Source organism: Pelodiscus sinensis, chromosome 2 (genome assembly GCF_049634645.1).
Source record: "Pelodiscus sinensis isolate JC-2024 chromosome 2, ASM4963464v1, whole genome shotgun sequence".
Classification (NCBI taxonomy): domain Eukaryota; kingdom Metazoa; phylum Chordata; order Testudines; family Trionychidae; genus Pelodiscus; species Pelodiscus sinensis.
The window spans coordinates 256,146,367-256,169,276 of record NC_134712.1 but is presented as its reverse complement, the minus strand read 5'-3'; the positions used below and the strand labels follow the sequence as shown (position 1 = coordinate 256,169,276).

Sequence of the window (22,910 nt, the reverse complement as noted above, 5' to 3'; positions counted from 1 at the left end):
GGAAGGCCTTAGACCATTCATTCCTGAAAAGGACAGCCAACACTTTGAGAACTTCCTAGAAACCATCGGGGTGAAGGATGGCCGGGGGATTATCACAGACAGTTTTGGGAGGTACAGACGGACTCTGAGCACTACCTCCAACTCAACAACCAACGGGAATGGGGCAGCGGGGAGCTCAGATGACCAGTCTGCCCCTTCTGAGGGAGACGAGTGGGACCGGATGATCTCCGATATCAGCAACGACATTGAAGCGCTTGGATGCAGCATGGACCAGGATTCCTCATGAGACACAGCAGGGGCAGGAGGATGAGAAGCCTGCTCCTTTCCAAGGGGCTTTATTGTTCTCTCCCGCCCTTACGTAGCAAGTGCAGCAACCTTTGCTGCTGTCTTCCTGCCCTTCCCGTCTGAGAGGCTTCGGGAATGAATCGGGGTGTGATTATTCCCCCCCGTCAGCGGCTTCATTGGCATCCGTGCCTGATTTGTGATGGTGACTGGGGCTCGTCTTACTGTGAAGACACATGTCCTGGCGCAGGTGAGCATGCTGCGAAAGAGGAACCCAGGTTGGGGGATGGAGCCAGAGTCCCTCCTTCCGACTTCTAAGAACTCTCTGGTTTTGGGGTGTCCTTTGCTGCCGTCGACGCGAAGGAGCTGGGGCAAGAAGCTTGCATTGAGCAGTAACCGCTCGCTGGGACCCTCTGGCAGGTTTACAGTTTTGCACATGATGTTCCTATTGTAACTCAGACTTTTTTAAAAACCGAAGTTTACCACAATGTGAATAATTTAAACCTATTGTTGGTGTTGTCAAAACATTTCTGACCCGCACCTGAAGGCTGTCTGTTGCGATACTGACATGAGTGGTTTGTCAGGAAGACCAGTGTGGGCTGTTCTAATTGCAAACATGACTTCTGGGCTGTACCCTTGCGGGAGGGGAGTTGGTTGGCATGGATAAACTTTGCCTTTTTTCTCTAGCACTCTGGTTCCAATTCAGCCCGTAGTCCAGCGTGGGCCAGGAGCATTGGTGCATTTAGCGCTGTCCTAGTGGACAGTCTAGGTCTAAAACCATTCAGCACGGCTGACAGTCTGCTCAGGAAAAGCCTAAGACCTGAGGGACGTAGGAGATGGAACCACATTTTTACCTCTAGCAAAGTCATTGGTTGGGCTAGTGTGCATCTGTGTTGCATGAGCGTGTGTGTGGTGAGAGCTCCCGTTGTGGCTTTTTGTGCTGTCTGGCCTGGGGCTGCCTGGATTCACGTTCCCAGTGCTGCTAGTCCCTCGGCCTTCACAAGCACAACTGTTCTCCCGGTAAAACCCACCCTCCGTCCCAGTCGGCGCATGTAAACGTGACCAGTTTCCTGCTGCTCCCCAGAGTGCCATGGTGCATCTCTACCTCCCCAGCGCCCGTGGCGTCTGACCCCACAAGGTGCTTGGGCACTTCCCTCTGGACTGACGTCTCTAGGGAGCTCAGCATCTGGCAGGATTGACTCCAAAAGCTGGCAATGGAATTTCCTCCAGGAAGCGACGGTAAATTCGTTCAGTCGCTTAGAAGGTCTCCTTTCAAGTTCTAAGAACTAGGATGTTCTAAGCCAGGCTGAGGAACAGCACGAGCTGTTTGCTTGGGGAGTGGATTTTGGTCACCCTTGAAGGGTGAGATGGTAACAATTTAAACTGATAGTAAACTTTCTGTGAAATGAGCAGTGGGAAGCATGTATAATGTACAGGATGTATATATTATACAGGCAATTATAAATACACTTTTTTGTATTTGTATTCCATGGTGTCATATCTATACTGGCCACTATAACCTACCGGTTGATATGTCAGCCCTTTCAGTAGCAAATCCCTATTTGTTAACGGACTCCAGGGTTTTCCCTTCACTCTTTTGATACATCTGAAAATAAATTAAAACCACCTGGTGGCCGGGCACGTTAGTTTAAGGATACAAAGGCACCAGGGCTAGACAGCTGGCATTCTCTTACTGCATGCCCTGCCTTCCTTACCTCTTCAGTAACATCCACTGCTGGAAATAAGAAATGCCCATAGATGATGGTTCATTTTTGTTCTTCGCTCATATTCTGGTCAGGCCTCTTTCCCCCACGTTGGCGAAATTTGAAGATGAGACCCTAGGGTGACTTTAAAACCAAACTATGTAAAACCAAAAACCCAAAGAGAAAACCATCCATGGTTCATGTCGAAATTCTGAACCATCCAGATTATTTTCTGAGCTAGAAATGGTACGGTCTAGGGATGTAAAATCCCAGTCAATCAGTTAACCAGTTAAACATTAGGTTAACCCAATGTGTAACCATCTAAGTGGGATCTGTGGTGGGCTTCCTACTCCCAGACCCATGCAGGGCTGGCTCCTAGCTCCTAGCGCCAGCTGTGTTGAGTGGGCTGCCAGCACAGGCTGCTGGGGAACCAGTGAACTGTTAACGGGTAAGCCTGACCCAGTAAGGGTGATGCTTAGCGGGTAACCAGCTATCCATTCACATCCCTTGTACTGTCCAAGACGTGTGTGACTAATAGGGAATGGATAAAAAGCAGCGGAGCCTTTGGATAAAACTAGAACTGTGCTGAGAACTTGCAGATGCTTTGGCTTGGTCTCGGAAGAGAGGAAGTTGCTGAAGGATGGAATCTCTAGGGAGACCTTACACATGCAATGCTGGCTGCTTTTTAAAAAACCCTTCAGCATAAACCACGAATGCAGTGGTGAGAGTTTCTTGCCGCTGAAGTTTCCCCAATGTCTGGTCTCACTGTGGAAGGAGACAGTGTAGCACCAAAGGGGTTCTTTTTGCTTTCTGCACATGTAACAAACCCCCCCAGCTCTTCCTGCAAAACATGCGTTTGACTCAAACCGATCCTGCCCCTAGGAGCTAGATGGCAACCTTTCCAAATCATCACCCATCCCACAGAGCATTGGTCCCTAATGTACGTTTTGGAGAATCACAGGTTTTCAGTGGTCTCCCAGGTGATATTGGCTATTTTCCCATCGCTTCTGAGACGCTTCTCCCGCCATTAGAAAGTGTTCCCTGATTCAGCTAACTTCCCCTGCCCCCTACTTGTATCCCATTAACCTTCCCAAACCCCTTTTCCTCTTCCTTGCGGTCGACCTCTCTATTGCTCATAGACCGCTATCCTGCTCCCCTTCCCCCAGCCCTATTGGCCTTGCAGTGCTCAGAGGGAGCAGAGTCTGCGCGCAGCTGTACCAAAACCTGCTGATCTTCCTGCTCAGTGCCAGGGAGATGTTGCACGTGGCTTGATACTGCGAAGTCGAAGTTGCTGTCCCCTAGCAGCCCTCTGTCTCTTGGCATGACTGCATCTCCAATGGGGATTTCCTCTCTCCTCACGTGCTCGCTTTGCCTTTGAGCGGGTTCAGTCTGCGGCCTCTCCTGCTGCCTCCTGCAAACGCTCCCAGGATGCCTAGGCTGCAGCGAGATGCCGTGGCCGCCCCATGCTGGCTGACTTGGGCACATGGGTCTGTGGCTTCAGCGCAGATACTCAGGCTTCGGGTGCTCTGGGATCCTCACAGGCTCCAGCCCCACCCAGATGTCTACACGGCAATCGATCAGCCCTGCAGCCTGGGTCAGTGGGCACGGGCCAGCCGTGGGTTTTTAATGGCCGTGGAGCGGTCCCCTCGCTGAGCGCGGCCTGTTTTAAATAGGGGAAACGGAATGGGAAGCACATAGCTGCTCCCTGAGCTGGCTGCCTGGTTTCTGCAGCCCTCTGAACTGCAAGGGGAGGGTTGCACTTAGCAATACCAACCTGCCATTGACGGGGGCAGCCTCACGAACAGGCACGAGTCCCCTAAGAGCACACTGGATCCATGGCGGGCACTTGTATTTGTCCACAAACGAACGAGGGGAATCTGGTGGGGAGGCGTTGCAGCTCTTGGGCTCCTGGTACATCTCCCTCTTAAAGGTGGCAGTCTCTGCCTTACAGCCATCCTTTGGACAAGGGTAGCTTGTCTCTGAGCCCCCACCCTCCCAACACACACATGTGCGTGCTTGTGCCTGGGAGGGAGAGTTGGAAACAGCTCCCTTGCATCAAGTTGAGTTTTGATTCCCATCCCCCCCCCTTGACAATTGTGCTCGAACATGAATGGATATGGCGATTTCTGACTGCGCTGTCTGGCCGAGAACGGAGTTCACATACAGTAGGGACGCGCTGCGTGTTGTTTTGAGAGGCCGAGAACACATTCAACATCTAGACTACCTAGTGTGGCTCTAGCCTTGAGCTTAAGTAGGGGGAAGAAATTGGGTTGTTGCCACACCCTTAAAGCGCTGCTTTAGCTTGGGTAAAAGCTCTAACAGACTTCTGACAACACTGCTTCATCTGGGTCTTCTGCCTGTTTCCAGGGCTGCTTTGCATGCTATTGAGGGGGGTAAGTCGAAGCCATCGCTGAATTACCGTAGGCTAGTTTTCTGTACAGCAGAGAGACTTTCTAGCCTTCAGAAGGCTTAAAATGACGGTGACATGGTTGTTGGTACATGGATCGTTTTTACGGTTGCCTCGTTCAAAGAGCCAGCCGGCCTGCCAAACACAGGAGCCTACGGTTTAAATCTATAGGTGGCTGCATTTTCAGGGACACTGGGCGCTGAAGTTTCCCAATGACTTCCACAGGGGCCGCAGAGTGCACGGCGCTCCTTGAAAATCCTGCCACCTTTTTGGGAGCTTGCGTCAGTCAAGCTTTGATCCTTTCTGATGTTGACTGTCCGCTGTGTGGAAATGTGGAAACCGTGTTGAAGTGAAGCCAGGTCAAACAAGTCAAGTCAAATCTTGCAGATTACCTGCATGCCAGTGGGGAATGGGAGATTGAGGCCGCTATCCCCTGCTGGATGAATTCCTGGCTAGCTCCAGAACGGAAAGGCAGGTTTCTCTTGCTGGCCATAGCCTATGTCTTGGCATTGGGTTTTCCAAACAGTTCTACTGGGCAAACTTTTTGACTGGGCCAAACTTGTCCCTGATGTAACGTAAATGCCTTCAATGCAGGGACCCCACAGATTCCCCTCCCTTTTGGTACTTGAGTCCAAGACAGGTTATTTCATCCAAATGTGGCACTTTTACACTGTTGGGGTACGTGGAGGACTACACTGCACGGCTCTTTCGGGATACCCTGCGTCTACCCAAGCTGCCTGTTATTTCAAAATATTTTTCAAAATAACAGGCGTGCTATTTCGCCAGCCTGGTGAACCTCCTTGCACAAGGGATAAGGGATGGCTCGAAATAATGCGTTCTTTAGCAATGTGGAGCTGTGTAGACGCGCCACATTTCAAAATAAGCGATTTCAAAACAGTTTTGAAAGAAGATACGCAATTTGCATAGTGCAAACCTTATTTTGAGTTTAGGGTGCTGTGTAGACACTCCCTAAGCGAACAGGAATATAGAGAAATGTGTACAGTTGTCACAGGCCCAAGACCTGTGCCTCGGTTCCCCTTTTGGTACTGTAAATCAGTCCCGGTTCACTTAGCCTTCAGTAACCTCTTATTCATTAATAGCTAATAATTAACACACAGAAATAGTTCCAGGCTTCCATTACTAGAATTGTCAGGGCTCGATGATTTCAGCCGGTTGCCCGTTCGCCGGCAGCGTGCGCATACGCAATGCGGGTCTGACGCATGCGCGGTGCGGGGCTGGCGAGTGGATTTTGCCGCAGTTTGTCGAGCCCTGGCCATTGTCATCCATGGGCTGCTAGCAGTCCCTCTGGCCTTCCCAGATACAGTTGGTCCATGCTGGGCTCCTTCAGGGTGCGTCTCCCCTTGTCAGCATGCTCTTCCCCTTGCTGCTCCCTTCCCAGACCCAAGGCCTCTCTGCTCCCGAGGCAAACCCCAGCTCTCTTCCCAACAGGCACTTCCAGTGGTCTCCCTTCCCCTGGGACTCGGACAGTTCTCGAGACTTACTATCAAATCGTAGCCCTAGTTCTGGGCCTGTTCCCAGAGAGATCTAGTCTACCTACGAGTTCTCCAGGCTTCAGCAACAGCAGGGTTTCTCTAGCGAGGCCATCTCCCCTCCCTGGGTGCTGCCTTGTTCTAGTAGCCTCTCCTAAGGCAGCTGCTCCATTTCTAAATGGCTACAGCGGTGCCACCTGGAGCATCTGAGTCTTCCCAGGTCTTCTCCACAGGGTTGTCATGCGTCAGTCAAGCTTGGATCCTTTCTGAAGAACCCCTGACGCCATGATACACTTCAGATGTGACCCCAGAGGTGGTAAGAGCTCTGCTCTGCACCTAGCAGACTCACCTGCATCCATGCCGCCTTGCTGCCACCATCTTGTGACTAGACCAGGCCTCTTCGGGCATTATTGACTCTGGTCCTTGACCTAGAGAGCCTGGTGCATCCAGTGTCAGCTGTCGCTGACTCGGTGCAAGTCCTCCTGTGGAGCAGATGGAATTGCCTGGTTTTAAATTCTTTCCCCCGTGCATCTCTACCACCCCCTGAGTTCTGAAAATCCCTTTCGAGTGATTTCATCTTCTCTGCTGCCTTAGCCGTAGACCTGGCTTTCCACTTCTTGCCCTGCTCCACAGTCGGTGAAATTTTGCACCATTGCCTGGCTTTGTGAAAAGGTGTTGTGTGACAAGGGGCCTTCCGAGGGGAGTTGTGCCTAACCTCAGCCGTACTCACTCCATTTCTGGGCAAGGTGTGTGTGACGCGCCCGGGGGAGGGAGTAGATGGGACGCAGTTTGCCCGAGTTGAGTGACTGGGTGAATTTCTCCATTAGCCAACCCGACACTTATTGTCATTCCTGACCATGATGGCTTAAGTCGGGATTTCCCAGAGCTCACCTGATGCTTACCGGTTGGCACCTTAATGGCAGGGCCTCGGGGGCTGCTGATGCCAAAGACTTATTCATTGGAAAAAAGCATCTCCTGAACGAGTTCTTAAATTGACCAGGCAGCTTTGTTTCCTCCATTTGGCTAGTCACTAGCAGGCAGGCCCATAGCAGGGTGGACGTTGCAACAGCCGGTATATAAAGCCACCAAATTACGTGGCCCAAAATATGAGACGATTGCCTGGGCAAAACAAAATTCCTATTCTTGCAGCCTACAGAATTTCAATGCCAAAAGGTGCATGAATGTGAAGGTGGAGATTTAAACGTTGCCGTCGAGTGGGTTTCTTTTTCAGGTTAACGAATTTACTTTGCCTTTCTTCTGGTTAGATTATCGTCCTTGCTTTCAGCTCGGTGTAACCCAGTCTTCCCTGTGCCAGGCGGGAGCAAGGCCTTGTAGCTTCTAAGCTCGCATTGTGCTGGAGAGCATAAAGGCAGCCCGGTTGATCTTACGCAATGGATAGGCATGGGGCAGCGGTGAGAGATACTGATGCCAACAACATGTGTCTAACCTTTCCGTTGGATGCAGGCCTCTTGTGGATGCCTGTTAAATATTCCTGCAGGGTTTGTGCATTGGAGTCCAGGTTTTTTATAACAGCACAAAAGAGCGGTACAATGCTAAATCCATCTGTCCTTCTGAAACCGGGGCGGTGAGAGCATTTCTCCAGAAATGTTCTGTGGTTTGAGTTCATAGTGCCTTTTTCTATCTTCACTGTTTGGAAAGAAATGAAGTTTAACAGTCATTGAAGATTTGTGAAAATAAAAGCCTATTTTTGAAACCGTTGTATAATGAAATCTATAAAAGACCGATCAGCTGCAGTATTTTTTATATTTTGTTCATTGGAAGGCATGACTTAATTCTGGTATTAACTGTAGCTTTCAGTTTAGCTGGTGAGTGAGCAATGGATGCTTTGGTCCAGAGTGATTCTTGGCACCTCTGACCCTTGATCTGTCAGTGAGACACATCTCTTTCCTTTCCATTAAAAGTTTTGGTTCGTCTCTAAAGCCAACCAAGCTACCAAAGATCCAGTTGAGTTCAGTAAATTAAAACGGGGGAGTCTGCATGTTTGAACTGTGTGTTCGAAGTTGTGATGATCTTTGCCTTGGTTTCATCCACCATTATTTTATGCTGGTTTTTTTGTATGTATGCTTTATGTATGGAGTATTTGTTACAGCTAAATAAAATTCTGCACCTGACGCTTACTCTGGTCGTTCATGCTGTGTCACTGTCCTTTGTTTGAATTCCGTCTGTCTTGGGCAATCGTTGGGAAATACTTTGGCTTCCTGGGTTTAGCAGAAGGCAGCTTTGACCTGTTTCAGCCCAGTCACAGCACCCGTCCAATCGACAGCTCCTAGGAAGTGGCTGGAAAGCATCCTGTTGACGTCAGTGGGCTGCGGAAAAGGACCCAAGAGTTGTCTACTGCAGCTATGGAGATAAAAACAGCTCAGGGCAATGAGTGGGGAAGAGACGACCAGTTTGCTGTTCCTAATATGTTCCCAAAGCTAACAGGGCTGCTCCTATCCCCTCGTGCTATGTGAAATCCCACCTACCCACAGAGCCAGTGGCCTTCTGGCACCTTTTAATAATGGAGTGGATAAAATGGAACAAATAAAATAAAGATTTCCGGGTGCTGCCTCAGTAGTCCCTCCTGGGCCACCTGGCCCGCCCTGTGTGTGCCAGAAAAGTCAGTGCCCATGGCAACAGCCTCCTCTTTCCCGTGGGGCCCATGCTGCTCTGAGTGCCTAAAGCCCATAGCTCGTGGAAGTCAGAGAAACGTGAGCCGATCCACTCAGTCTCGGCCAAAGCAAGCTAGTTCCCTAGTGCTTGGTCTCCTCTTGACTCAAGCCATCAGGAGTAGACTTTCGCAGGCTCGTCGAGGGGTTAGAACATAAGAACGGCCATACTGGGTCAGACCAAAGGCCCTTCTAGCCCAGTATCCTGTCGGCCGACAGTGGCCAGCACCAGGTGCCCCAGAGAGGGTGGACCGAAGACAATGATCAAGCGATTTGTCTCCTGCCATCCCTCTCCAGCCTCTGACAAACAGAGGCCAAGGACACCATTTTATCCCCTGGCTAATAGCCTTTTATGGACATAACCTCCATGAATTTATCCAGCTTCTCTTTAAACTCTATTATAGTCCTAGCCTTCACAGGTTGTGGTTTGTCAGATGATCCACCTGCTTCTTTTGTTGTTCCTCTGCATCCCAGTGTGTGCAACAGTTCCACTAATGAAATCCTTCTCCCACTACGTGTCCACAGCTATTGCAGACTGCTCTCCCTTCTTGCCAACAAGCAGGATGAAGCAGAGAGAGTGGTATCTTCTTGCTCATGTAGGGGCCGGAGCAGAGGCTGACACTCTAGGGGCTGCTGCAGAGCAGGGGCCGAGAGGGACGAGCATGTGTCACCTCTGTGCGAGGGGTATTTTACCTCTGCTCCCCACGGCTGCCTCGTGGAGTGTTTGCAAACGCCAGTCTCGTGCACTGCTTCCTGCGACAGGCTCTCTGGTCTCTCCCCGCTGTTGGGCCGGGTTCTGATTGTCAGAGGCTGGCGACGCGGAGGCCATCTGCTTATAGCCGTGGGTAGAATCATAGGACTGGAAGGGACCTCGAGAGGTCATCGAGTCCAGCCCCCCGCCCTCAAGGCAGGACCAAGCTCCGTCTACACCATCCCTGACAGATGTCTATCTAACCTGTTCTTAAATATCTCCAGAGAGGGAGATTCCACCACCTCCCTTGGCAATTTATTCCAATATTTGACCACCTGACAGTTAGGAATTTTTTCCTAATGTCCAATCTAAACCTCCCCTGCTGCACTTTAAGCCCATTGCTCCTTGTCCTGTCCTCAGAAACCAAGCGGAACAAATTTTCTCCTTCCTCCTTGTGACACCCTTTTAGATATTTGAAAACCGCTATCATGTCCCCCCTTAATCTTCTTTTTTCCAAACTAAACAAGCCCAGTTCATGAAGCCTGGCTTCATAGGTCGTGTTCTCTAGGCCTTTAATCATTCTTGTCGCTCTTCTCTGTACCCTTTCCAATTTCTCCACATCTTTCTTGAAATGTGGCGCCCAGAACTGGACACAGTACTCCAGCTGAGGCCTAACTAGTGCAGAGTAGAGCGGCAGAATGACTTCACGAGTTTTGCTTACAACACACCTGTTGATACAAGCTAGAATCATATTTGCTTTTTTTGCAACAGCATCACACTGTTGACTCATATTCAACTTGTGGTCCACTATGACCCCTAGATCCCTTTCCGCCATGCTCCTTCCTAGACAGTCGCTTCCCATCTTGTATGTATGGAACTGATTGTTCCTTCCTAAGTGGAGCACTTTGCATTTCTCTTTATTAAACCTCATCCTGTTTACCTCTGACCATTTCTTTAACTTGCTAATTCAAAATGACCTTATGTCCCTATCCTCCAAAGAAGTTGCAACCCCACCCAGTTTGGTATCATCTGCAAACTTAATAAGCGTACTCTCTATGTCTTCTGTTGCGGATCCCCATTGCACAGGGCTCCACTGATTTCCCCTGCTGTATCCGCTTGCTTAACACACAGTTTCGTGTGTGTCTCCTGCTTTGTCGTGCTAGGACCTGATGAATCTGTCCTCACCAGGAGCTGCACCTCTCCTTGGGGAAGTCTTGACTCAAAGCTTTGCCGGTTCCTTTGTCCCTCTTTTAAAGCAGTCATGTGGCTCCAAAGCAAGGTCATAGCACCCAGCTTCATTCTGCTTACCAAATAGGGTTGCCAGGTGTCTGGTTTTGCCCTGGACAGTCTGGTATTTGAGCTTTCTGTCCGGGAAAGGAATGGAGAAAATACCAGACATAGAAATGTCCGGTATTTCCTAATTAAGTTTTATTATCATCAGGAGTATCCGTACGTAGTTGCATACGGCCTGTCTACCAGCCAGGCCGTATGCAACTACACAGTAGGGAGGATGGAGCAGTGGGGGCGGGGCAATGGAATCCCTGGGGCAGGACTCACTCCTGCGCCCAAGTCAGTCCTACACCCTGCTGGTGGGTTCCTCCCCGCTCAGCCCTGCTCCTCCGACCTCCTCCTGGCTGGGGTTGGCTCCTGGCTTCTGCCTGGCGGATCCAGGCACCCCTGAGAGTGCAGTGGTCGCCATGATCCAGCCTAACTGTGCCAGTCCGCTCCTTCTTGGACTCAGCGGCTGCTTTGTGACCCTCCTACCGGCTCGTCCCAAAGGATGCCGGGAAGGCCAAGTCCCAGGGGTGTAGTGAGATGAGGGCCTAAAACATAAGCCCATGCAGCATGGGGCTGAGGCCTCACTACCACTAGACAAACCATGGCAAAGCTAAGCTGTGAGCAAGAGGCAGAGCCCTGCTCTCAGGACGTGGCAGGAACAGGGCTGAGAGCAAAAGCCTCCTTGGTAATAGGCCCAGGTGCAGAACAGTCAGTGGTACTGGTCAGTCGTTGAAATCACATGATGTCACTAGCTCATTAGAAAAGATCTTGGCTCCCCCCTTGATACAGGTTCAGGAAAGGATGTGGGTGGAGATGCTCTAATTGTGGTGAGATGTTGGGGTTCCTCTGAGCCTGCAGCCCCGTAGCAGCCAAACCAGACTCCAGCAGCCAGAGAATAGAGGGGTTTACTGCTTCTCCCGGATACAGCCCAGACGTGATGTGTCTACAGGAGTCTGGGCCGGGATACCTCAGGCCCCTTGAGATGGGGTGCTTGGGCCCCTAGATTCCAGCCCCCTCCTTAGGCTGGTTCCTTTATGATTCCTGCCCCAGACTGCTCCTTCCCTCAACACTCATGTCCTAGTTCCCTCGCTGCCCTCAACCGGTCAGACCGGTTGGGTCTCAGACAGCCCACCTGCTGGGCAGTGCTCGGGACACTGGCCAGCAGGCGTCACCCACAGCCCAAGCATAGCAACCAGCAAGGTACTGACACATCACACGAATCAAACCACGAGGGTGGTGACCTGACCCGTCAGCAGTGGGGTGGGAGTTGTCTGTACCTGTATATAAGATGGTGTCTTGGGGGGACAGCGGGACCGCCCACCGCTTGAGTCATTCCAGTGTGGCAAGTACACAGGGCCAGTAGAGTCTGCTGCCAGCTGTTACTGTACTTTGCTTAACAATAACCCTGGCCTGGCACCTTTGCTGCTCAGCTGATTTACAGCCTGTGGGGGCTCTCTTGGAGTCCACTAAGTGCACAAGGTGACTCAGCACACACCACAGAGCGCACGCGGGGATGCTGTAACGTAGATTGTGCTGTACTGCCACGTGTGTCCGGTGGTGTTGAAACCATCTGGCAACCCTACCAGTGGTGGGTTTAGAGATCTCTCCGTGCCTCTGGCTCTGCAATCGCTCACAACTTGCATGTGACTTTACTAGCCGGTGCCCACCACCAAACAGCCCCTGGTTTTCAGCTTCCACAAGTGGCTGCGTCATAGTTCCCAGCAAGGGAGGAGGGCGGGGTAGGCTGGCAGCAGTGGCGAAGGGCGTCTAGCCCCACCTGGCCTGCTCTCGTGTGGGGCGCGACGGCTCCTTGTTACAGGGGCTAGTGAGTGGCCGAGAGCAGCTTGTAGCTAATGGGTTCCCCGCCCCCATGCAAAAGTCTTATCTTTCCAAGGCTCTGGGCTTGTCGGTTACTCGGAAGGACGGCACTTCCCCCGCCCTTGCTGCTTCTGGATGGGGGGGTGGAGGCAGTGCCTGGGGGGAGCTCTCTTTTAAGGCCGCTCCCTGTGTGTGCTGGTTTCCGCAGAGCCGCCTGCTGGCCCCCCCCCCATAGAGGCAGCAGTGTGGGGGGAGGCAGGAGCCAGCCCCCCATGCGTACCCCTCACCCTTATGCTGCTGCGTGGAGGGGGAAGACGTGAGCTGGGCCATTGGCTCCCATGGAGCTGCCTGGGACAGCACTTTCTCCTCCCCCGTATCGGAGGTAGCAGTGCAGGGCAGCAGGTGGGAGTCAATTGTTAAACCGGCTTCCTGCCGCTGGATCCGAGGCAGCAGCGCAGGGTGGCCAGGGGCTCCCCGGGCGTGGGGCCCTGTGAGTACCCGTGTGACCACCAAGGGTTGTGTTAGTAATCGTGTAGTGACAGCCTCTGTAGTTAGGGAGCAGCTTAGCCCGGCAGACGGTGCAGCTGAACTGCAAGGCCCAGCCGGCTGCCCCCGTGCACTTTGGCACGCCAGAGCCCCGTGGATGCCTGTCCTGCAGGGCGGCCAGCTGTGGGGCTAGCTGGGACACTGAGGCACAACCCTGAGCTCCTGATGGGTTTCACAGGGAACTGGTGGCTGACTGGTGACTTGCTGCTCGTGTGGTGTGGTCCTGAGTTGGGGGCACAGCTGCAACTCCATGGCACGTGTAGCAGCCAGCGGCCTCCCCTCTCCTCCCCAGCCACCGGGCCTGTGCTGGCTGCAGGTCAAGCCCTCATCCCCTGCAGTGCTGGAGTGGAGGGAGACAATTCTCCCAGCCTGCAGCCACTGATCTTTTCTCAGCCCCAGCTTGGGGGGGGGGGAAACTGTCATTAACATGGGCAGGAGCTGGAAATCCTAAACACTGAAACATTTTGATTGTAGCCCTTACGTGGGGAGGGGCAGCCTGGCATTAGCTAAACTTCCGAAGCACAAAGGCCCCTTGCCTCAGACACCCCAAGATCTTACTGCAGCCAGGGTAGAAACGGGGCGTTTGACCGTCTCAGCCCCGTGACTCAAATGCTTCAGAACCTACCCGACCAATCTGGGGGGAGGCTGATGCTGACCTAGTCCCTTGGAGAGAGCAATGGGGGGGGGGGGGGGGGGGAGAGAAGAGAATCTGGATCAGGCAGGTTCCTACCCCCCCATTGTGGCCCTTATGGGAACAGCAGGCTCAGCAGGGCTGGCAATTGCAGACTCAGCATTCTCCCCCCCAGCAACAAAAGCTGTTTTTGCAACTAAACAAACTTTCGGGCTTTCAGAAGAAAGCCGGCTGGCCTGCCGGGTGGGGGAGGAACCCAGGGCAGGGCCAGCAGCTTGCAGGGGCCCTTCCCCCACAGGCAAGTGGATTGCTGGGGTATGTACTTGGGGCCTGAGCTGGCAACTGGTACACACAGCAGCATGGCCTAGTGGTAAGAGCGCTAGACTAGCACCCAGCGGGGAGTCCCACTGGTCTCAGTTTCCCCACATGTAAACTCAAAGCAGCTTACTCTTGGGGCACAGCCCAGGATGAACCTACTGGGGCTAGTACAGGATGGGGAAAGAGCAGGTGGGGAGAGTTTGGGGGAGTGTGGCTCAGGGCATGGGGGGGGGGGGAAGAAGAGATGAAAATTAGAGACCATCTCCAACTGCAGAGGGCAGCTCTGGCCTGCCCCAAAGCTCACATGCCTAGGGCAAGCTGTGCCCCAAGGAGAGCCAGGAGCCCCCCCCCCCCCCCCCAGCTGACACGAACCAGCTCAGGGCTACTCCCTGCCTGTGGCTTTTACATGCTCCAGCCCTGAGGCAGTGCTACTGGACCCCTCACCTTGGCAAGCGGGGGAGGGGGGGGGAGAAAGAGGAGAGGGGTTGTGCTGGGCTCCCAACTGGGAGCTCTGGCTAGGGTACATAGCAGCTCTCTCCCTGCACTGCTGCTGGCAGGCTCTCAGGTAGAGGCCTGTAGGGCCCAAGGGCTGGGGTGGGCCATAATTAGCAGGAGAGACTTCCCTGCTCAGTGGAGGAGATGCAGGGTCTGGGATGGAGGCTGGCTGTAAAAGGGAGCTTGTGGTAAGGGATTGGGGTGCAGAAGGCAGTTGTGGCCTGGGGCACTGGACTAGGGGGCAGGGGTTTGGGTAGTTACCAAGGCTCAAGAGGGAGTGGGGGCCAGGTCTGGGAAAGGGGTGCAGGAGGAGGCAGAGGGGTAGGGTACTAGAGGCAGGCTCTGGCCAGAAGGCTTACCTGCTTGACTGCCAGCCAGCAGCCTTAGAGCCATAGAGCTGGAAGAGCCCTCAGGATGCATCAAGTCCAGCCCCCTGCTCTAGGCAGGACCAATCCCAACTAAACCCAGCCAGGGCTTGGTCAAGCCAGGACTTAACCACCTCTAGGGCTGGAGATTCCACCCCCTCCCTAGGGGCCCTGCCCTGGCCAGGATGAACCTACCAGGGCTGGTACAGGATGGGGAAGAACAGGTGGTGAGAGTTTAGGGGAGCAGCTCAGGGCATTGGGGGGGAGGGGGGAGGGAAGAAGAGACCAGGAGGTCTTTGAATAGCTACCAGCCTACAGGGGAGAGGCCTGGTGACAAGCAGCACCCATTAGCCAACACCTCTCAGCTGTTTAAACAGGGCCCCACAACAGCTGCTGCTCCGTGGTGGGTAGGGGCAGGCGGTCCCTGGGCCAGATCTGGCCTCAGGGGTCTGTGACTAGTCAAATGAAGCTGTCCTAGCCCCATGGGCTTTGAGCACAGGGCCCCTGACCCACAGGGATGTTGTTTAGCCTTGGCATTGCCTAGGGCTGCTTCCACCGTGCTCTGGGGCTGGCTGAAGGGACCCCTCCTCCCTAGGGCAGGGAGAGCCCTGGCTTGGCATAGGGCCTTCCCACAGGGCCCCAGGTTAGTCCTTGCCCCTCCTTCACAGACAGCTGTCTGAGTGCAGACGCCAGGTGGTGGCTGCTGCTACCCCACCCGCGGGTGCTGCCTGCAAAGCCAGGCCGCTTCTGAGCTCTCCAGCTAGCAGAGCCTCCACGGCAGCCTGGGGAAAGATGCTTCACCAAGCCAGCATGTGGCAGAGCCCCTGGTCCAAGCTTGGGGGCTAGGCCCTGCCCGTCTGCCCTGTTGCTGGAGCAGAACTGGCACTGCCCCCTTGCCAGGGTGGGAACCCTGCTCCCAGCTGCCGTGTAGACAGGCCCTGGCCCCCTCCGGCTTCCACCCTGCTGAGCCGGTGTCAGCCCCCAGACCTGCCCCCGCCCTAGGCAGAGAAGGAAGGAGGCGGAGGCAGAGGCAGCGTGCGTTTCAAGTGACTACACGAGGCTGTTTTATTGAGCAGCATTAGAGATGCAGACGAGGAGGAATAGTTGCAGGTCTAGAGAGTATTGATACCAGCTGGACTGTAGAGGAGTAACTGTCCGTCTATACAGAGGGGGGGTCTGTTTGCACAGCCAGGCCAGCTGCTACATGGTCAGCTCCTAGGGGGGAGAGCAGAGGGTGAGAGGGGGCGAGGGGAGCCCAAGATTTTCCCTTGGATCCCCACTGGAAGGGCCTTGTGCTCCAAGTCCCCCCCTTCTCAGCATTGGTCCAGCCAGGGCCCCCCTCAGGGAAGCATCCCCATTGGATTGCAGCTTGGTTTGACTCCCTCCCCTGTGCTCATCTCAAGGGCAGGGGTGTTAGGACTTCGGGGAACTCCCCAGGAGGGCCCAAGCTCCTGTTCAGGCTTCGCCTTTTACTCCCCTCTTGGATACCTGCACCCCTGCCTCAGTTTCCCCTGCTGAAGGGGGACGTGGCTTCCCCAGACGGGGACTAGTCGTGGGACTCTTACCATGATGGCGTTGACGATGTCGTTGTTGTTGTGCCGGAGCGCCCGCACGGCCTTGGGCCGCGACACGTTGGCCTGCGCCATCACCAGCTCGATATCCCTCACCTCCAGCCCCGTCTCATCCACCTGGGGAGGGGAGGCGGCAGTCAGAGCTGCTGGGAGTCCAGAGCCAGCCTGGCAGGACCGCGCGTGGCTCCCCAACCCAGCCCAGGTGTGCGGCGCAGCCAGGCCTCACCTCCTCCTCTTCCTCACTCTCCTCCTTGATAGCCAGGGCAGGGGCCGCCTCGGTGATCAACGGCGAGTGCTCCATCGGCACCTTGAACTTCTCCGCCGCCGCCTTGTGCACCTGCTGCGACAGGTCTTCGATCTGCGGGGACAGAGCCGTCAGGGGCTGGGCAGAGACCCCGCCCGAGGGAGCCCCCGCGGCAGCCTGCCAGCCGGGACGGGTAGGGGAGCCCGGCGGAAGGAGGAGCGCTCTGCCTGCCTCCAAGGACGGGTCACGGGGAGCCCTGGGCACCCCGAGCTCTCCCCTCCAGCCAGGGGGAGCACGCTGAGCCGGCTCCTTGGCCAGCCCCGCTAGGAGAGGAGAGCAGATCGGGGAGGGAGGGAAGCCAAGCGGTGCAGCAGGAAGACACCGGTGCCCAGGCTGGTCCGTGGGGAGCGAAGCCCCGTCCCAGAGTGGGGACAAGAACACAAGAATGACCGGGCTGGGTCAGAGCAAAGGCCCATACAGCCCAGTCTCCGGCCTGCCCTCAGCAGCAGATGCCAGGCGCCCCAAAGGATGAACAGGGAATCCAGTGATCCCCCCCCAGCCCCGTCGCCCGTTCCCAGCCTGACAGAGGCTGGAGACCCCTCCCCGGCCCAGCCGGCCCAAACCTCCATGACTCCATCCAGCTCGTGCCCCGTTCCAGGCCTGCTCTCCCCCTCTCGGCCTGGCACTAGCTGCGGAGGGGCCAGTTTTTCCTCCTCTGCTTCCTACAGCTCTTGGAGCTCAGCCCTGGCGCCCTGTGGGGCTGGGAGTCCAGAGAGCCGCCCTGCTGAGGCCGGGGCACGGCTGTGAGCGTGCCCTCGCCAGGTGCCCCCCGCGGCGGCTCTTTAGGGCTCCCGTTTACACCAGGCACTCGGCTCTGACCAGCAAGAGCAAGTGGGACTGCAGGCCCCACAGCGGCTCAGTCGCTCTCCCGAGGGTGCGACCAGCTCTGGGCTGTGGCGAGCCGCACCAGGTGGAACAGCAGGACACGGGCCGGGCAACGCCCCAGCGGGTCACCGTCCTCCCAGCCTCACCTTGGCTTCCCCAAACACGATGTAGATGTCGGACGCCGGGCTCTTGAACACATCCGGCTTGGTGATCACAAACAGGATGTTCTTGGACTTCCGGATGGTGATCCTGGTGACGCCGTGAATCTGCCGCAGACCCAGCTTGGACATGGCCTGCGGGGAGACAGGCCAGCACGTTACTGGCCACAGGCAGCACCAGCCGGGGCAGGGACACCGGCAGGGACACCAGGGCGAGGACACTGGGGCCCTGGTGCGGCCTGTGCACCATGACATCCTGCTCCTGGGGAAGTGGGGCCAGAGGGGACCCCGACAATTCCGGAGGGGACCCAGCAAAGCCCTGGCCCCAGAGACCTGCAAACTGCCCACGACTGGCTCTGGAGACAGGCCCTGTGACGAGCGCTGACAGACTTACCCAGCTGCTAAAATCCCCCCTTGTCCCACCCAGCTCCCCCCCTCACAGCTGGAGGGAGACCCTGGTCCCCTCGCCCTCCAGCACCCGTGGAGGTTTTGAGGTTCCCCATCTCTGCCCAGCCTTGCGGCTGTTGGGGAGGCAGCCTTCCCCTCGGCAGCCCCCGTCGTCTGCAACGGCCCTCCTGCTGCCCCGGCACAGCCCCATGGCCGGGGCAGGAGGGACCAGGAGTCGGGGCTCAGTCACAGGGTTGATCGCTCCTTGCTGAGCCGGCTCCGGAACCCTGCCCAGACTGCGCCAAGCCCAACTCACTGCGCCGGACACAGGGCTGGTCAGACCTTCCCCTGCTCTTCCAGTCCACAGGGCAGCCACGCCAGGCCCCCAGCCCCGGCACAGTCGGCCCAGACACCCCACGTGCCGAAGACCGAGGCTGCCAGACCACCGGCCGAGGCCTCTCCCCGCAGCCGGGCTCCATGCCCCCGCAAGAGGGGCCGTCTCCAGCGGGCCGGTTCACCCTCTCGCCACTGACCTTCCTGGCTTTCTTCTCGCTCCGGCTCTGCTTGGCTTTGCTGATGGTTTCCTCCCCGGCGCCCAGCGAGTGGGTGAGCTGTGCCTGCAAGACACGGGCGCCACAGAGCAGCTCCCCCACCGCCCGGTGGAGAGGGGAGACCAGAGCCGGCCCTCCCGCCAGGGAAACGGGCAGGTGGTGTCCAAGCCCGAGTCTGTGCGAGGCCGGAGTGGGGGTGTCCAGCCCCAGGGGATCGAGTCCCGTGCAGAGGAGGGATCCCATTCTCCTGTCTCAGGGCGGGGAGGAATGCTCCCCCACGCCACCTGCCTTTACGCCCCTCCCCAGAGACAGGCGCAGCGGCCCTGGCTTTCGTGGGCAGGCTCTGGCAGAAGGAGCGCTGCTCCTGCCATTGGGGCTGGGAGCCGGGGAGAGGGAGCGGCTACAAATTCGAGGCCAGCGCGGGTGCCTCAGGCAGGCGCTTGGCCAGTCATTACGCGGGTCCTCGGGAACCAGCCTCCAGCGGCTCCTGGCAGCCAACACTGCCCCCTCCCCCGGCCCCAAGATGGCACCTGCCCCAAGGGCAAGTTCAGCCGCTCCCCCAGGTGACCCTCCCAGCTGCCTGGAGGGCTAAGGGAGGAGCAGCCGCCACCACCCGGTTCTCCCCCTGCACCCAAGAGCACCCATCTCCCCCTCCTGCCCACGGCACCTTCCCCAGGCCGAGCCTGGGCCCCCCCCCCCCCCGCCTGCATCCCTGGCCCCACCCCATGGGGAGAAGCACCCAGCTGGATCTCCCCAGAACCGGGGCCTGCAGGCAGTTCCAACCCAAGCCAGCCCGAGCTATTCACAAGGGAGGGAGCTACCAGCTGGACCGGGGGCCTGGAACGAGAGGGGAGGGACCCCGGGGCACTGCATGGGGCTGCTGCCCCTCAGGTGCTCTGGGAGTCCCGGGGGCCCCCTTGCAGTCCTTACTCCCCGGGGTGCTCTGCTGCCAATGGGGGGAGACACCGGCATGGCCCCCCACCCTGATTCTATCCAGGCTGGGGGAGACACACCCTCCCTCCCCGCCAGCTGCACAGCCAGGTCGGACACGTCCCGAGGCCTGTTCCCTGGCTACCTCCAGGCCCCGACGAGGGGGTTTCTTGGGGGGCCCCTACTTCAGCTTCGCCATCCCACCTCCCCTGGCCTGCGCTTGGCAGAGCTCGGCACGTTCCTGCCGGCCTCCCCCCCAGGTCTTCCCCCCCAGGCCTCCCCCCCCGGCCTCCCCCCCAGGTCTTCCCCCCCAGGTCTTCCCCCCCAGGTCTTCCCCCCCAGGTCTTCCGGCTAGGAAGCGGAGGCCCCCGAGGAGCAGGTTCCTGAAGCCAATTCAATCTGTCCCTGCACCAGGACCTGCAGGCCCTCCCTCGGCAGCCCCGTACCTGAGTCTGCGCTGCCCGGGGCTCCGAGACGTCCGGCTCCTCCAGCTCCGGAAGAGACTCGTCGTTGCTCTCCGAGTCGTGGCAAGAGCCTGGGAGAGAGGCGGCCGTCAGCAGCGTCTGGGGCATGGCCACCCATTCCCCTCCCTCCCTGGCACAGGAGGGCTTATCCTGGTGCCAGGACAGGCCGGTCCCCCCGCTTAGAGGCACAGCTCGGCTCCCCCTTCGACAGCAGCCCTGAATCCACTGCTCTGCAGGCGGGGAAGGGACAATCGAGGGGCAGGAATACGGGACACGGGTGAGATGCACCCGGCTCTGTGCCAGGAGGGACTCGTCCCTCCATTGCCCTGACCAAGGGGCTTACTCTCAAGCCAGCAAGTGGTAGAAGGGATGTGCCCAAGGTGACCCGGTGAGTCAGTGGCAGAGACACGTGCTCTGCACCCAAGAGCCAGTCCAGCGCCCTGTCCACAGGCTGTGCGGTCTGGCACGGACACAGCCCTTCCCGCCTCCAGCCGGGCACTTTAGAAGCGAGGGGCAGCCCCCTCGGGGGTGGAAACTGCAGGTGAACAGCTGCCCCCTGTCCCCCCGGTCGCCAGCACCCAGCAGAGCCAGGCCAGATCCCTGCATGCTCCCGGTGGGGTTTGCCCAGGCTCAGCACTACCCCCGTGCCCGGGCCCTGCGGTACCCACAGTGCTTTGTGCCTCGGTGGGAGCCTCGGAGGGAGGCCAGGAGGGGCCCGAGCTGCTCTAGAGGGGCCAGGGGTCTCCTGGCTCCGGCAGCGACCTCGGGCTGCTCCCCGGCCCCGTCCATTAACCCAGTCCCGCCCTGCACACCCGGCAGGGACGTCCCGCCCGGCGCGTCGGCACAGGGCCCGAACCGCAGCGTGGGCCAGCCAGGCGGGGAGGACACCAGCTCCCTGCACTGCAGGGGCAGGACACAGCAGCCTCCTCCGATCCCCCCCGCCCCCGCTTCTAGCCAGTGTTGCCCTGAGCTGCGTCCTCCCCGGGGCCAGCAGGCTACCGCCCTCCAGCAGCCTGGGGGATGTGGTGAGTGACCGACAGTCCCACCCTGGCACTTGCCTGGCCGCCATCCCCAGCGCCTTGGCTCTGGGCGGAAACCCAGCCGTGTGCACGGGCACCGAGCCCCGGGAACCAGACACGGACGGGGCAAGTCCTCGGCTAGAGCCCGGGCTCGGCTAGTGCGGTGCAGGCGAAGGCGAAGGCCGGCCAGGATCACCCAGCGAGAGGCTCAGTCCAGCACTGCTCTTCCCCCTGCCCCGGGGGTCCGGGCGCCGGCCTGCACGTGCCGGGGGGGCTGGCGAGCTTGGAAAGCCCAGCTGGGCCGCAGGACAGCCAGGCCGTTCTCCGCGGGGTCTGCGCCAGCAGCAGCTCTTCACCAGCCAATGCTGAAGGGGCTGGGCAGGAGCCAGGCCGGCCCCACAGGCTCCTGTCAGACCACTCTGCGGGTGCACAGCTCCTGGGGCCAGCTCCGTCCCCCTCCCCACCCAGGCAGCAGGCTCAGGGACACAGCACCCCCGGCCCAGCGGGAAGACCCCCCCCAGGACACTGGAGCGGTGCCGCCGGCCAGGGGAGGATGGGCCCAGGTGCGTGGGGCGCTTTCCCGGGCAGGAGCCGCCGTGCCAGGCTGTCGAAAGGCCGAGACCGGAGAGGAGCCTTCCCCGCGCCCGCCCGCCCCCACGCACCTTTATGGTTCACTTCCCAGCTCCTCTGGCCCGCCCGTGGCCGGTCGTCCCGCAGCGCCGCGCCGGCCGCCTCCCGCAGGGTCTCGATCTCCGGGCAGCGGTAGGGCAGCTCGCTCTCGCTGGAGGAGCTGGACTCCGACTGGATGGAGCCGCGGTGAGCGCGCCTCTCTTCTGCCGACACGGAGCCCCGCCCTCGGGGGTCTTTGTTTCCGGGGAGCGGGGGTCTCCCGCGGGCGTCTGGGCCGCCGGGGAAGGGGTCTCGGCAGGGGGCCGGGGGGGCGGCGCTCTCCAGAGCTGCAGGGGAAGGAGAGGCTGCGTTAGGCCGGGGTCCGAGCCCACTCTGGGAGCGTGCCCCCAGCAGGCGTCCACAAGGCTCCCCGCCCGGCCAGCTGCGTGGGGCACGTTTCTCCCACCACGTAGACCCAGGAGACCGTCCCTGCTTCTCCCAGCCTCAGAGGCTCCCAGGCCGGAGCCCCCAGCGGGTGCCCGCTTCAGGAGACACCCGGGGCTAGTTTTCACCATGGGGGCTGGGAGGCCAGGTCCGTGCTGGGGCCAGCGAGCGCCCCCCACGTACGCTCAGAGGCCTCCAGCCAGCAGCGGCGGCCAGGAGGCGCCCACAGCAGCAGAGAGTTCCAGCTGTACACGCCCAAGTCCCAGCGACACCAGGAAGCACGGGGCTGTGGGGGAAGGGGCTCCGGTCCTAGAGGCCCCTGCCCTCAGAGCGGGACCGGCAGAGGGCTACAGACGTCAGCGCCTGCCCGGCAAGGAGCCACTGAACAGCCGCGAGGGAAGGGCTGCTCTAGCGCAGGCCTGCAGTCTCCACCTCGACTGGCTCAGGGGTGGGGAACCTACAGCCCCCCCCCCGCCTGCCTGGATCTGGCCCCCCGAGGCTCTGCCGCCCCCCCCTTGCAATGAGGGGCCATGCAAGTGAAGCCCAAAACCCCCTAAACCCTCACTGCCGTGGTCCCCGAGGAGCCACCTGCCCCATCCCCCTTGCCCACCAGAGCCTGAGTCGGGGGCCACCAGCACAGGAGGGGGCATGAGCCTCAGGGGCCAGATCCAGGCAAGCCAGGGGCTGCTGCGTCCAGGCCAGAGGTTCCCCACCCCGAAGCACTAGAAAGCAGGAGCCGCTAGAGGTCAGGGAGAGGACCAGGCACGGCCCCTTGCTGAGCCACGGGGGGCGCTTAAGCAAACCAGGTTCTGCCGGGGCCCATGGCAGGACCCAGCTGGTGCCCCAGCGTGCGGCTGAGCTGGAGCAAGGGGGTGACGCTGCACCCAGAGCGGGGCCAGGCCGGTTACCAGCTGGAAGCCTCCGCGCAGAGGGCCAGGTTAGGGGCTGCTTTTCC

General features: G+C 58.3%; 2 protein-coding genes across 9 annotated transcripts in view; one reads left to right on the top strand and one right to left on the bottom strand.

Annotated features, from left to right (window-relative positions):
* The window catches only part of CCM2 (CCM2 scaffold protein), an 87,485-nt gene extending 79,465 nt beyond the window's left edge, over positions 1-8,020 (top strand). For 6 of the 7 annotated variants that reach the window (XM_075923004.1, XM_075923001.1, XM_075923000.1 and 3 more), the window contains one exon: positions 6-8,020. In XM_075923004.1, the coding sequence (XP_075779119.1) occupies positions 6-286 (281 nt within the window). In that variant the 3' untranslated portion in view covers positions 287-8,020. The remainder of the gene's footprint in view (positions 1-5) is intronic. The other variant, XR_012902154.1, reaches the window with a different exon arrangement.
* A 7,709-nt stretch (positions 8,021-15,729) lies between these two features.
* Positions 15,730-22,910, bottom strand: part of LOC102463830 (uncharacterized) — a 38,634-nt gene continuing 31,453 nt past the window's right edge. For both annotated transcript variants that reach the window (XM_075922998.1, XM_075922997.1), the window contains exons 3-9: positions 21,565-21,858; positions 19,866-19,954; positions 18,472-18,555; positions 17,540-17,686; positions 16,491-16,622; positions 16,259-16,381; positions 15,730-15,908 (exon numbers count right to left, since the gene is read on the bottom strand). In XM_075922998.1, coding sequence (XP_075779113.1) covers positions 15,894-15,908; positions 16,259-16,381; positions 16,491-16,622; positions 17,540-17,686; positions 18,472-18,555; positions 19,866-19,954; positions 21,565-21,858 — 884 coding nt within the window. In that variant the 3' untranslated portion in view covers positions 15,730-15,893. The remainder of the gene's footprint in view (positions 15,909-16,258; positions 16,382-16,490; positions 16,623-17,539; positions 17,687-18,471; positions 18,556-19,865; positions 19,955-21,564; positions 21,859-22,910) is intronic.